Source organism: Eublepharis macularius, chromosome 11, assembly GCF_028583425.1.
Source record: "Eublepharis macularius isolate TG4126 chromosome 11, MPM_Emac_v1.0, whole genome shotgun sequence".
Classification (NCBI taxonomy): domain Eukaryota; kingdom Metazoa; phylum Chordata; class Lepidosauria; order Squamata; family Eublepharidae; genus Eublepharis; species Eublepharis macularius.
In genome coordinates, this window is record NC_072800.1 from 69,590,323 (window position 1) to 69,603,721 (window position 13,399).

At 43.1% G+C, this 13,399-nt stretch overlaps 1 protein-coding gene across 12 annotated transcripts in view; it reads left to right on the top strand.

Annotated features, from left to right (window-relative positions):
* Positions 1-13,399, top strand: part of KIAA1217 (KIAA1217 ortholog) — a 476,642-nt gene that overhangs the window by 329,476 nt on the left and 133,767 nt on the right. For all 12 annotated transcript variants that reach the window (XR_008597801.1, XR_008597800.1, XM_054990766.1 and 9 more), the window contains one exon: positions 10,065-10,260. Coding sequence is in view for 10 of the 12 variants with exons in the window: in XM_054990766.1 (XP_054846741.1) it covers positions 10,065-10,260 (196 nt within the window). In the remaining 2 variants the exon portion in view is untranslated. The remainder of the gene's footprint in view (positions 1-10,064; positions 10,261-13,399) is intronic.

Sequence of the window (13,399 nt, forward strand, 5' to 3'; positions counted from 1 at the left end):
ATCTTAGGGTTAAAGTTAGTGAAACTATTTTAATGAGTTTTCAAATTATTAACTCAGTTCTGAAGCGTAATTAATAATATTTCCTAGGAAACAATGGCTGGGATCCAAAAATCTATACATAGGGGCTTTTCCACACAGTTGCTACCATAGCGCCCCCCCCCCATACACTGCCTTCAAAGGCCAAGTGACCCACTATTTAACAGGAGCTGTCAGCAGGATGGAAAAGTGCCAGCCACAATGCTCACTTTCTCTCTCTCCCTCTCCCTCTCTGTCACACACAAACACACACACTAATGTATGTGCAAAAATACCCTGCACCCAAGCAAGAGCCTTCTTGGATTATGGTATATAATGAAAACAAAGAAGGAAGTCATGAAAACAAAATCAAACTCAGATGTTTAGTTTCAAGATGGGCCGCGTGGGGATATGCTTAATGTTATGTGTCTCCCAAGTGGGAGGGCCTTTCTTTCAGCTTTGGTAAATCTGAATGGAAGGCTCAATAATCCTGCGCCTAACCAAACTCTGAATCGTCACAGAGTTCTGTTGACAGGAGAGTTATCACACAAGCTACCTCCACAAATAAGATCTTATTGAGACATACCTGAACATGGATCACTCAAGAGAGGCTGCTCTGTCCATGGAACAATTGAAAATATTTGGCTAATGAGAGGTTCAAATAAAGAGGTGTTTACAAAACATGAGCCTGCAATGCAGCCAGGCAAGAGGTTCACATTCTTCCTTAGCAGAAAAGCAGCAGCCACTACAGGGTTACTTTCCTTGCAAGGGAAGACCCTGTATGGTCTTGTGAATTTTTTGTTTCTAAAATGAACAAGTGGTCAATGGGGAGAGGTTCGTAAACACCCAGCATCAGGTTCCAAAAGGAGCATCAGCCCCCTCCTCCCCCCACTAACTCCATGCCACTGCTGCCTAGGGTTGCCAGATGTCCGGTATTCACTGGACAATCTGTTATTCTGGGGGACTGTCATACTACCTAGGAGTACACCCACACACATGGAAGAAAGAGGTGAGTGCCTCCCCTCCATTCCAGGGTCCGGTATTGTTCTGAACCCCATCGGGCAAACCTGCTGCTGCCAGTTGCATAAACTGAAACTTTTTTCTCTGGTGAAACGCTGTACATTGCAAAACACTTTTCTTGAGCTACCCACCCCCATGACAATGAGGTGTTATGCAAATTCCATTGGCTTGAAGTAACCACAGGCAGGACCAGTTCCAGGGTTTGGAGGGCCTTGGGCAGAGAGTGCTCAGCCCCCCCCCCCACCATGCCCATTACTAGGCTCCCCTTCTTACCCTTTACCCTTGTACCCCCACCTGCCTGTGCACCCTTCCTTTGCCCACGCACAAGCTCTCCCATCAACTGCAGTCACAGCTGCCCACACTGCCTACTTGCCCTTTCACCAATGGTGCTGGGTGGTGGGTGCAGCTAGCAGTTGCACAGCCAAGGCCACCAGGAACACTGATGCTTTGTGCACCACCCACATGCACAGCTGGCAGCAGAGGTGACAAGGCACTGTCAAGCAGGCAGTGGAAGGATGTGTTTGCAGGCATCAGAAGAGATGCGTGAGTAGGGAGTCAGCAGCAGTGGGTCCCACCAGAAGCCACAGGCGTTGGCAGCTGTCCCACCTTGCCGTGTGCTGGCATGGGCCATCAGAGCAATGGCAGACTAGCCATTTAACTTACAGGGAAAGTTCTCGGTGGGCCACTCCCTCAGAGGAGGAGGGGGAGCCAGGAGCAAGCATAGCCAAGCTCCAGAAGTTCTGCCCGTGCTGCAGCAATCGCTTGGCTCAGACATGGGAAGGAGCCCCAGGGATGGTGTGGGGGGAGGCAACAGATAAGCTGACACCCAGTGCTGGCTCCATCATCCAGGTCTGTGCCAAGGGGTCCCTGTAGCTGTGGCTTGTGCTTTGGGACCCCCCTCAGCTTGCTTTGCACCTGGGCCATTTTCACTTTCCAGTCCCTCTATTAAGCGAGCTTGTTCATCGATCTGTATTCTAAAGAGGAGGTCAGTTTTGTATAACCATGTCACCTTTAGCACCGGGAATCTGGATATCAACTCATTTAGCCACCTAGGGATTTTCTATAGTATTTTGCTTTGTTCCTTCTACTTTAACCAAAAGAGAGAGAGAGAGAGAGAGAGAGAGAGAGAGAGAGAGAGAGAGAGAGAGAGAGAGAGAGAGACCTCATTGGAGGGAAGGAACTTTACTAATCCCTGGCCAGCAATGTTAGGGAGAAGGAGAAAGATTCCCGCTGTGGTTCAGCTGGCCCTGGCGCAGTCTCTCCCTCTTCTGCTTTTTAAAAAAGCTTTCTTTAGCACAGTTGCCTGTGTGTTATTTTCTGTGGAATGGTGCGACCCCCCTCCACAACTCCCCCCGATGTGCATTGAATTCCACACATTATAGGCTTTCCCTCATCTCTTGATAATGAAATAATAATACACATGAAAGAAAAATGAGATATAGTTCATCCAGCTGCTGAATGTTTGGAGTTTCTTTCTCCAGGCTTGAATCGATTTCTGTTTTCACAGGTGAAAACCCTCAAGATTGGTGTGAGGATAATCCCCCTCCCTTTGCATGTGTTTACAATATGGGTGTGTATATTCTCTTATATGGACAAAAGTTGGGCTAATATACTAGTTGGGTTAAGAAATGTGTAATGATTTTCTCTCTTTTCTTGAAAGCAGTACTAAGGAAAACCTGTGGACAATGACAGGTAGCATAGCAAAAGCAAGTCGAGTATGGAATGAGGGCTTCTCCGTTACAAAGAGATGTGCACAGTGTATTGCTGTATGCTCTGTGCCCAGAACTTCATTCTATCCCCTGTACTCTGCTAGCCAGAAAAGGCCGGGCTACCCAGCGTCAGGGATAGAAGGGAAGTTTTGCTGTCACCGAAACGATTCAAGAGCAGTGCTTGGCTACCATTCACGTATATGGAAGGGGAGACACGGCGTGCACTCATGGACAGCATTGGTTTGTGGTGAGTGTAGCCAACCTGGGAGCCAGTTTAGTTTAGCAAGCGGACTCTAATCTGGAGAACTGGGTTCGATTCCCCACCCCTCCACTTGAAGCCAGCTGGGTGACCTTGGGCCAGTCAGAACTATCTCAGCCCCACCCAAATCACAGAGTGATTGTTGTGGGGATAATAACATACTTTGTAAACTGCTCTGAGTGCGTGTTAAGTTGTCCTGAAGGGCGGTATATAAATCAAATATTATTATTATTATTATATATAATTGCAAGCCTGCTCTATTTGCATAGCATTTCTCCTTGACCTGAGAGTCTATTTGTCTCAATGGAATGCATAGGAATATTGGTAACTGGCTTATATGTTAACAGATGTGTGTATACATAGCTGCGGAGAATAATGTATTATTAATAGCAGCGGTGTATATCTTATATTTTACAACAGGATTAATATGAGATAAACATGAACCCCTGACACACTGCTAATTGCATCTCATTTATATGTAGTTAGAATACACATCTGGAGATTTGACCTTCACTGTCCATTCCATGCCAGAGACAAAGGATCTTGCCACAATAAATGTGTTAGTTTTGAGAGTGCCTCCAGGTCTCTTATTTATCTGCTGCTAGAAAACTTTAGTACGCTGACGAGCATCTCTTAACTGCAAGAAGATCTTTATGTTAAATGGATAGCTGAAGGTGCACGGTTAAGAAATCAAAGGTCAAATGGGTGAAAGAAGAGAGCCTAGGTCAGTGAAGAAGCTTAAAGAAGATGTTGATAAGACATTGGGAAGAAGTCAGGCAAGAATCTCCATCAACGGAAACCTGGTAGAATGAATGGGATCCATCATGAATGGAGGAAGAGAAATATGAACAATAAAGTTTCATGGCATTTCTCAGGCATGTTCAGCTTCATTCTCTTCAATAGTTTCAGCCTTTTATTTTTACCTAAGTATCCGTTTGGGTTTTACAGCTAATTAGTGAAGTTTCTACTTGTCTGCTCTGTTACAGAGAAACTGTAGAACATCCTGTGCTCTTTCTTGACCTATTTCAAAGGAAGGGGCCAACATAGATACACAAAAGTTTTGTTCATTTAACCATCGTTTCCAAGACATTCTGCTTTTAAAGGAGCATTATTAACCTCTGTGGTGAATCCCAAGACCAGTCAGTACAGAAATAACTGAAAATGGCTGCCTGAAAGGTTTTGTTCATCCTTTCAGTTGTTACTGAGCAGACAGACCATATCAATATATTGGCTCATAAGCTGGATAGCCAATATTTTTTAGTATATAGCTTTGCTGGATCATTAATTGATCACTTAAATTTTTATTCCAATCTTTAGCCAAGATTGGTTTCCAAAGTGGCTCACAGGAATAAAAAGCCTGTTCAGTGACAATGTCATACATGTATGACTGGATGAGGGGATGCTCTGCTGAAGTAGGTCAAAACACAGTGGAGAATTGTTTGGCTGCTTTACCATGGATGGCCTTATTGTTGGCAATTGATACCTCTCAGATATCTATTTATATTTTTATCCTTCCTCCAAAGAAGTCTGGGCAGGGCCCATGTTTCTCCCTTCCTCATTTTATCCTCACGGTCACCTTGTGAGGTAGGTTATGGTGAGAGAAAATGACTGGCATGAAGTCACCCAGTGAGCTTTACATGAGAGCAGAATGGGGTTCAGGTCTCCTTGGTCTCCTTTGTGTGTGTGATGGGAACAAATATGTAGATGGTTGCCTCATGTACCTAGGAGAATGCTCAGTGCCACAACATTGGAGGCAGCATGTGATGTGGCCGATAGATAAGTAGGAATGAAACAATGTAGATGGAAGCAGAAGAATGTGGGTTTCCCTGTCAGCCTGGGAGAAGCAGAGATGACTTCTACTAGACAAAGTTGCCTGTGGGATAGTTGCGTCATCAGCAACAGTTTTAGGTAGCAAAAGGGAGAATAATCAGGTCCAGAATAGAGGTGGGCACGAAACGGGGAAAAAACGAAACGAGTTTCACGTTTTGTCGCGTTCCACGAATCACGGAACATCCATGAAATTGTCCTGTTTCATGATACGATTTGTTAGTTTCATGATTCGTCAGAATCCAGGGCACTTCAACGATCCCCTTCATACCCATAGATGCCTAACTCACAGGGAGACTTCAGCAGGCTCTCCTCCAGCCACCCTCCAAGTAGCTCTCTTCAGGCACTCTTTGCTGACTTTTCCCTCCTAGCCTCCTGCTTTCTGCCACTGCTGGAAGAAAAGTCAAGCAGAGTGGATCTGCTTGGGTTTCCCTCTCTTCAGGTTCTCTTTGCTAACTTTTCCTTCCCATCCTCCCATCCTCCCGCTGCTCTGACATGCCATTCCTCCCCCCCCCCCCGCCTCCAAGTTCTCAAAGGAAAAGCCAAACAGAGCAGCTCCACTCAAGATCCGCTCCAGGGAGCTTGGTGGCGGGAGTGAGTGGGAAGACATGTCAGAGCAGCAGGAGGATGGGAGGGAGAGAGTCAGAGAAGGGTTCCTGAAGCTGGCAAGCAGCGAACAGTGGCAGAAGGAGCTGTTGAGGCTGCCGCTGCCACTACTCCACCATCCCATTCTTAAAAATGGAGAAGGGAGAGGGGAAGGAGTCTCCGACTACAGTTCCCAGGTAAACTTGCGCAGACCTGGATTACTCAGCTCTCAGGTTGGCAGGGAAAGCTGCCTATCAAGGTTATGTGGGATAAGATTGGGGATTCCATGGCAACGAAAGGTTTGCAGACATTCCAGGCCTGTGTTGCCTAGGGGGTCAATGGATCAGCACCAGCCTGTCTGGCATCACAAAGCATTCACAAATCGACCAAATTGGCCCAAAAAGTCGTGGATTTCGTGAAAAACCACGGGCCCACAAAACGTTTCACGATATGCAAAGAGGCCCAATTCATCACGAAATTTGATACGTATTTAACTTCGTGCCCATGTCTAGTCCAGAACCAAAGCTTTCCACTTTAGAAAGCATTCCCTAACCTTCCTACTGAACAGTCAGAGGAACAGACAAAAAAGTGACTTTGCCGGGTTGAACATATGGCAAACCCCATCCCTTCTGCTCCTGAATTCATGTGAGAGTTTCCAGTTGTATAAAGCGGTACCAAAAAGGCTCTGTGAAGAGCAATAGCTCACTGAAACAGCAACTGCTTAGTATACCAAAGGTCTCAGGTTGAATCTTTGCCTACAGAGGAAGAGGAGAGAGAACTTTTAGACACACATAAAGATGCATAACAAGATTAGAACAGCACTTCTTAATCAGATAAGGATTGCTGCTTGCAAGCTATATGCACATGTTTTCAGTATAATGAGGGTTCTTTCCAGATCCAGACGATGCTCATTGAATGGGCAGCCAACATATGTCAACTATGCAAAAGGAGATAAGGAGCTGCCCTATTCAAGGTCAGATCTTCAGTCCTCAGACATCTATATTTTCTCCTTGGAATTTTTCCACAGTCTCAAGGAGAAGTCATTCACAGACTATTTTCACTGGAGATCCTTTGGTCTTTACATATGCAAGGCATGTGCTGTACAACGAAGTCAGAGTTCTTCCTTTGGTTTTGCTCTTGGATTTTGCTATTTTGCTCTGAAGCAAACACCTTACTTGGTGTAATTCTCAAAGCTTCTAATTACCTGATCTTAGTTTGCACCAGTGAGTGTAGCAGTCAGGGTTCCATTTATGCAAAGCAGTTATAAATTAATGAATGGAACTACTCTGCCAGTCTCCTTTAATTAGCATATGGTAAGGTGCTTAGCATTTGAATGAGCAATGCTAACCTCTATGGATAGTTAGCCAGTTTTTCTGAAGCTGGCTGGAATCCAGAAGGGAATTTAAGAAAATGTATATGAAATGCTGATATTTTTTTTTTACAATAAGTAGAACATCATTGTACCCAACATATGCTAGCAAAATGACCATATACCACATACTTTTCAGCTTTTTTTAAGAGCATCCAGTGGGATGGAGGGACCAGATGCTGTGAAATAGTTTGTTCCTTTAATATTAGTTTTAAAAAAATCTTGATTCATCCTGTTTTCCTCTGTGAATTTCAGTTAACAGAAATTTGAGAAATACACTGGAGATTCTGACCATAGTTTTCCTCCTTGCCCTTTCTAAATTTGCAACCATTCTGAGAGAAGCATGCCTATAGAAATGTAGTGATACAGCAGTAATGAATACAGGTGCAGTCCTAGCTTCCCAATGCATACAGGGAACTGAATGAAAGGATTATTGGCTCCTTGGATGTCTGTCTGTATTTTGGGGTCATTTATCATTTCTCTGGTGTTAATGCCTGTGCACCAGCATGGAGTGTTTACAGCTTTGTAGCCTAGACGTGATCTACGTCACTGAGACACTTCAAAGCATACCTCTGTTCTCTAAGAATAAATCTTAGCTAGAATTCCTGGAGGGGGAGAAAATTCTGCTCCATAATCATGTCACTGCAGGACACTGAATAATACCTAATTTATTAACGCAAACCTTTCTCAATCACAAAGCCCTCGAGTCCTTAGGTTTCTCATTAGGTATTTCAAAGTTATTGTATTTTTGTCAGTCAGCGGACAAGTTGGCAACAGTGAACTGGAGGGATGCCGAAGTTCTACAGCAACCTAATGAAAACCTCATAAAAGCTAAAGTTGCTTGTTCAGCCAAGGTCACCGAGGGAGTATAACATGATCCATGCCATTGCTGTGGCAAGCTCAATGCTTCCCACTGGAAAAAAAATGCTGAAAAAGGCCAGATGTCAGCAATACGGCTCTTTGTTTTTAAATCTCGTCTTGATCTGAGCAGTATTTTCCGACCTTCTAAATATAGAACATCATTAACAAAGATGAATCAGAGTTTAAAATAAGACAAGCGACAGTGATGAATCCGGTGTTTAGGGGCTGAGAATTAGAAATCACACACTGTGGTGGAGGCCAAGGCATTGCACCAAACCAGGGGAAAGACAACCTTATCGTGAAATAAGATTAACGTGGTACAAGAGAACACTTTTCTGGCTTAGTGGTTCCCACTGTGCCACATACTATTCACTTAGCGTTTGTGCGTATCTGTAGGTCAGGTGGTTATGAGAAAAGCAGAGGGTCAGAATGAGCATTAGGGAGCATGAAAGAATTCGGTGTATGCTCAAACCATTTGTTCTACTATTGCAACTATTTTTGCAATTTGGGGATATGTTGTGAAAGCTTGAATTGCTCATCATTCTTCAGAGTTCAGAATCTTTACAAGTTAAAATTTCAGTGTGGGATGGTGGATACATTTTATCTCCACTGCACATGCAGGTAAAAGCAAGTGCATCAACACTAAAGCACCACGCAGGGTCCAGTCTTCCATTAAGAATGCTGCAGCTGCTGAACTGTCAATAATCTATTTATTGGGCAACTCTTTATCTTAAAGGAAAACAAACTCTCCTGGTTTTTACCCTGGTAGAAGATAGGCTGTTGAATGGTAAATAGAGTGGAGTAGAACCTTTAGCAATGTGTGATTGTTAAAGTGAGAAGGAATGCTCAAATACAGATCTCTGGTATGAAACAAACAATGTTCCGATTTCATTTTGAAAATGATGGATGTGGAATCAAGTGCCAGTTCATCGGGTTGCCAAAAACCTGGAGGAAAAAAATGTCCTGCTCCCTTAATAGATGCTTAATGGAATGATATTGGTGCTGACTGTTATTTACCTCCATGCCATGAAAAGTTTCACCAGCTTATTTTCACACATTTGGTCTCTATTAAAGAAATAGAACATTTTTCTCTAGGGGCAACCCTGGTTCCTGAAGTATATGTAATTTCAGGTCTGTGAACACCTTTGGAATTAATTTTGTCTGCAATTCTATGGTATTTACTGATCTAAGAGTTCTTTTCCCCCCGTTTGTCTCCTCTTTTTTTCCGCACCAGATTTCCTGGGGTTTCATTTAGGGAAGGCGTCTCTCCCCTTCCCCCTTCTGATTTTTAGGAAAAAGAAATCCTTTTTAAAACAGCTCGTTTTGAACTTACTTATAATATATCCAAGGATGGCCTTGCTGTGAATCCTGCTCTTTCTACTGAAACATTTGTCCTCCTTAGCAAAACCTAAAATTCTCTATGGAATTATGGAAGTATAGCATAGATGAGGAAAGGGAAACTCTTGTAAAAGTAGAGATGCAGGTGAATGAAAGGGTGTTTTGGGGAGACTTTAGCTTTAAATGAGTAATGGAACGTGGTGCATAATATATAGAGCAGAGACTAAAGACTCATTTGACTCACAATCAAACCACAACTCCTTTTGTGTTGTGACAAGTGTCAGATCCTCACTCCATCCATCCTCCCTTCAGTGTGGACCTACAGTTAGGTTTGGGAAGTCTTTCACCTAACTCCAACATCATGAGAACCATATTTTTCTGCCTTAACAAATCGAGATGTATTTCTTTCCAGTAGCCAGGATTGTAAACCTCAATTAATCCCTGTTTAGAATCCTGTTTACTGGGAGAGAAGCAAAGGCCAGGAAGTCACAAAAAGGGTGTGAGCAGGCTCACAGGTCTGGGGCTTGTTCACCTCACAAACCAAGTAGTTGTTTGCGTTGTCTGCACACAACCGAGAGTGCAGGGGAATAGTGGTCTAGTGATAATTTCCCATATTCTTTTGAATGAAGAGGCACCTTTTCACATAAGATAGCCAACACAATGGTAGCAGACAGAGCAAACTTGCTTTCATTCATTGTCTCTGAGTTTTGTTGAGTATATATCTGCATGCTTGCATACAGTCGCTGTTAGCTGCCAATGTTAACAGTAGTCAGAGCAGCAGGGAACTGAATTGCCATCCATCTAGCACTTGACGTCTTCATCTCAGGTACCTGTTAGATATGAATTTCATGCCACTGGATGTATAGCTATAAAAATATTAATAGAACGACATGGTCTTTTATGAATAACATACATGGGAGTCACCTTGAGTGTAGAAGGCCTTGTATAATTCAACATTCAACTATCCTTCCATCTATTTTTAAAGATTTTTTTCTCTCTTCCCCTTCGGATCAATGGATCATAAAGTTATTTTTCAAAAGCTTTTGCTCTTATTTATTTATTTTATTTATTTATTTCACAGACAAGGAGCCCAAAGCTTTCTCAAAGCCCACAGCCCAACTTGAAAGATCAGGCAGAATATTTGTCAGAAGCATCTGCTGACTCTCTAGAAATCATGTCTGAAGGAGAGTCCCCTACACCTTTCTCAAGAGGAAGCCGCACGCGAGCGAGTCTGCCAGTAGTGAGGACGACAAACCAGACGAAGGAGAGATCACTCGGTAAGACATGGCCTGGACCCTGCCACCAGGGTTCTCCTTATCCTGGGTTCTCCTTATGCTTCTTTTGCTGGCTGCTCCCTGTTTATATTTGCTGCCAAAGTTCTTTCGGCATGAAAGAAATGGGAAACTGACATGCTGCTATCCTGTGTTAAGCAAGACAGCCCTGGGTTTGTGAGACCATGCTTCAAATGGATTTAGTTAGTTCGTTTCTTTCTGTCTTTATCTCTTTCTCTGCTACTTTTGTTCCCAACAGGGATCCAAAGTAGCTTACAATACAAAAATGCAATGTTAAAAAACAGGAGAGGGGAAAGACTTTCAAGTGCAGAAGAAGACTACCTTTCTTTCTTTCTTTCTTTCTTTCTTTCTTTCTTTCTTTCTTTCTTTCTTTCTTTCTTTCTTTCTTTCTTTCTTTCTTTCTTTCTTTCTTTCTTTCTTTCTTTCTTTCTTTCTTTCTTTCTTTCTTTCTTTCTTTCTTTCTTTCTTTCTTTCTTTCTTTCTCCCAGCTCCAGGCACCTCTGATTCTTTAGTCACACCACCAGGCCACCTCAAACTCAAAAAGGTTGCCTGCAAGAGAGGCAGAGACAGGGTCTTAAAGCAGCTGGCTGGTGTTCCAAATCCTTCTGCCTTTTAGCTGTTTGTTAACTCAGGGTGGCCTTGAGAAACTAAATTTCAGCCTGTCAACTGGAATAATCATGAATGTTTCATTTCAAAAAGAAGTAAGCAAAGGTTGCAAAGCAGTGATAGGCAACTTCTCACTTGCATAGGCCTCATTCAGCCCACTACCTGGAGTTCTTTTCCCTGCCTCTTCTCCTGGAACAATTGACCAAGAGATCAGTTACCTCTTGGGGGCTGTACAAAATTGTGCAGGCCGAGGTAAAGAGCCTCCCATCCCCTTCTTCCTATTGCCTAGAAAGCCTGCAAAGGGAGGATACAAGCTGCTGCAATCTTTAAAATGAGATTCCAAGATATTCCCGACTATATCCCGATTATTCGGGGAATGCAAATACGTGTTTATCTGAATATACCTGAATAATACCAAATAGGTATTTTTCGGGTATATATTTGGCTCGGGAGTCGGGAATACTGAACTGCACAGCTCCAGTCAGAATATTTTGTTTCCATTCGGCCAGTATTCTCTAACTATTTGACAAAGGGAGCTTTGACTCTCAAAGCTTATATGCTGGAGATCTTGTTGTTCTTTAAGGTGCTGCTGGTCTCAGATCTTGCTCTTCTAACTAGCTGTGGCTTTCCAAGGTCTCAGATGAGTCTTTCCCTACACTGAAATTTGAAATCCTTTAGCTGGAGATTTCAGGGATTAAAAGTGGAACATTCTGCCTGCAATGCACTACAAAGCTATTACCCCTCCACAGAGCTACTGACCCTAACTACAAATTGTCCATATACATTTTGACCAGTTCTCAGCATAGAGATCTGGAATTGAAAGCAGCCTTATAGACTCAAATTCAGGAAATGTAGAGCTAGAGAATTTCCATGAGATGGCAGTCTAACCTATGCTTGAAGTCCTCCAGCAAGGGGAAGCCCACAAACACTGTCCTGGGGAACTGGTTCCATCGCTGAAGTCTTCTCACCAAGGAGTCATCTTCCAAGCTTCAACCAAAATGTATGTCCACCCCTGTAACCGGTTCCACGGTTGAAATCTTCTCACCAAGGAACTTCTTCTAATGTTCAGCTAAAGTGTACCCTTCTGTAACTAGTCCATTAGATGTAACTTTGCCCTCTGGAGCAGCAAAGAGCCAGTCATTGCTCTCTTTTGCGTGATGCCAGCCTCTAAGTATTTGAAGAGCATGATCATGTCATCTCCGAGTGGGCTAGATCCAGACTAAATTTCCCAAAGGTAGAATGGAACTTTCCTGCCTCCTACCTCCTACTGTAGTTCACTGATAGCTACAAAATGCTGCTCCTGAGGGTTAGGAGACCCCGAAGAATGCCATGAGGGATGTCTTCAGTAGGAAGGGGGAATGAGTGGAAATTTTCAGTTTAGTTTGGATCCAACCCATTGACTTCAGAACCATTGTAACCACTGAACCCCCCTCTCAAGTCCCCAATTCCCTAATGGACCCATAGCTGACACTGAATACTAGAACCCACTTGGGGTTGTGGAACCACCCATTGCCCAGTCTCCTAACATTCCCCCTTATCCCTGTGGCACTTCTCAAAGTAAAACTATTCTGAATCCATTTCATCCCAGATTTAGGTTGAGATTGGTTTTCTTGGCCCATGCTGTCATGAGACAGGCAAGCTGTTGCTATATAAGGCAAGGTTACCGATTGCAGAGGAAGGCAAAGGGTTATTGCTACAGTGTGGTGCTATTTTGGTGGATCTTAATAAAAGGTATTACATGGCTTTTGCTGTAGCGTAGCTCGGCTTCTGCAGGAGTCCATCTCCCAGTGTGCAAGGTATCATCAAGCAAAAAGACTGGGTCATAAATCACAGGGTTGCTCATAAACTGAGGATAGTGGTTTATTTATTCTGTTAACAACCCCAGACCATTTTTATCAAGAGTGCTTTGATATCTGATACATAATGTACTTTTCTATATATTTTTTTAAAAATGGAAGCAACAGGCAGTTTTGACTGGCTACTCCAGCCGATAGAGACCAGGAAGGTTAAAAAAGTTAGTACTCCCACATATTAGTTTGCAGTAATCTGCCTTGCACTGGAGAAAGGATATCCAGTAATTTTGCAAGTTAAACAGTTTCATGTTATTGAAACAACATCATAGAGAATCACACCAACTTTGAGAGAGGGGGTTCTAATGTATACTTGTCCACTAGGGCTGCCCAGTTCAGCTCAATAGACCATTCCATTATTTGTACTAGAAGGCACAAGCATGAAATTAAATGAATGGGGCCCAATTCATATACAGGAGCTCTCTCTGTGTGCATCTGAGTTAGGATCATGGCCACTAGCAAATAAGTGCTGTTTATATACATAAAATGCTTTGTTGTAGTTTCACCGTCCACTTCTAATATGTAATAAGGATGTTGTTGGTCTGTATCTAATCCATCTAGGATTACATTTTTATATGGCTCTTCCTCTGTGGAGCTTGGTATAGTGTACATTATTTTCTCTTTTTTCATTAGAACAGATTAGATGTTAAGAAGACTCCAGTTTTGTT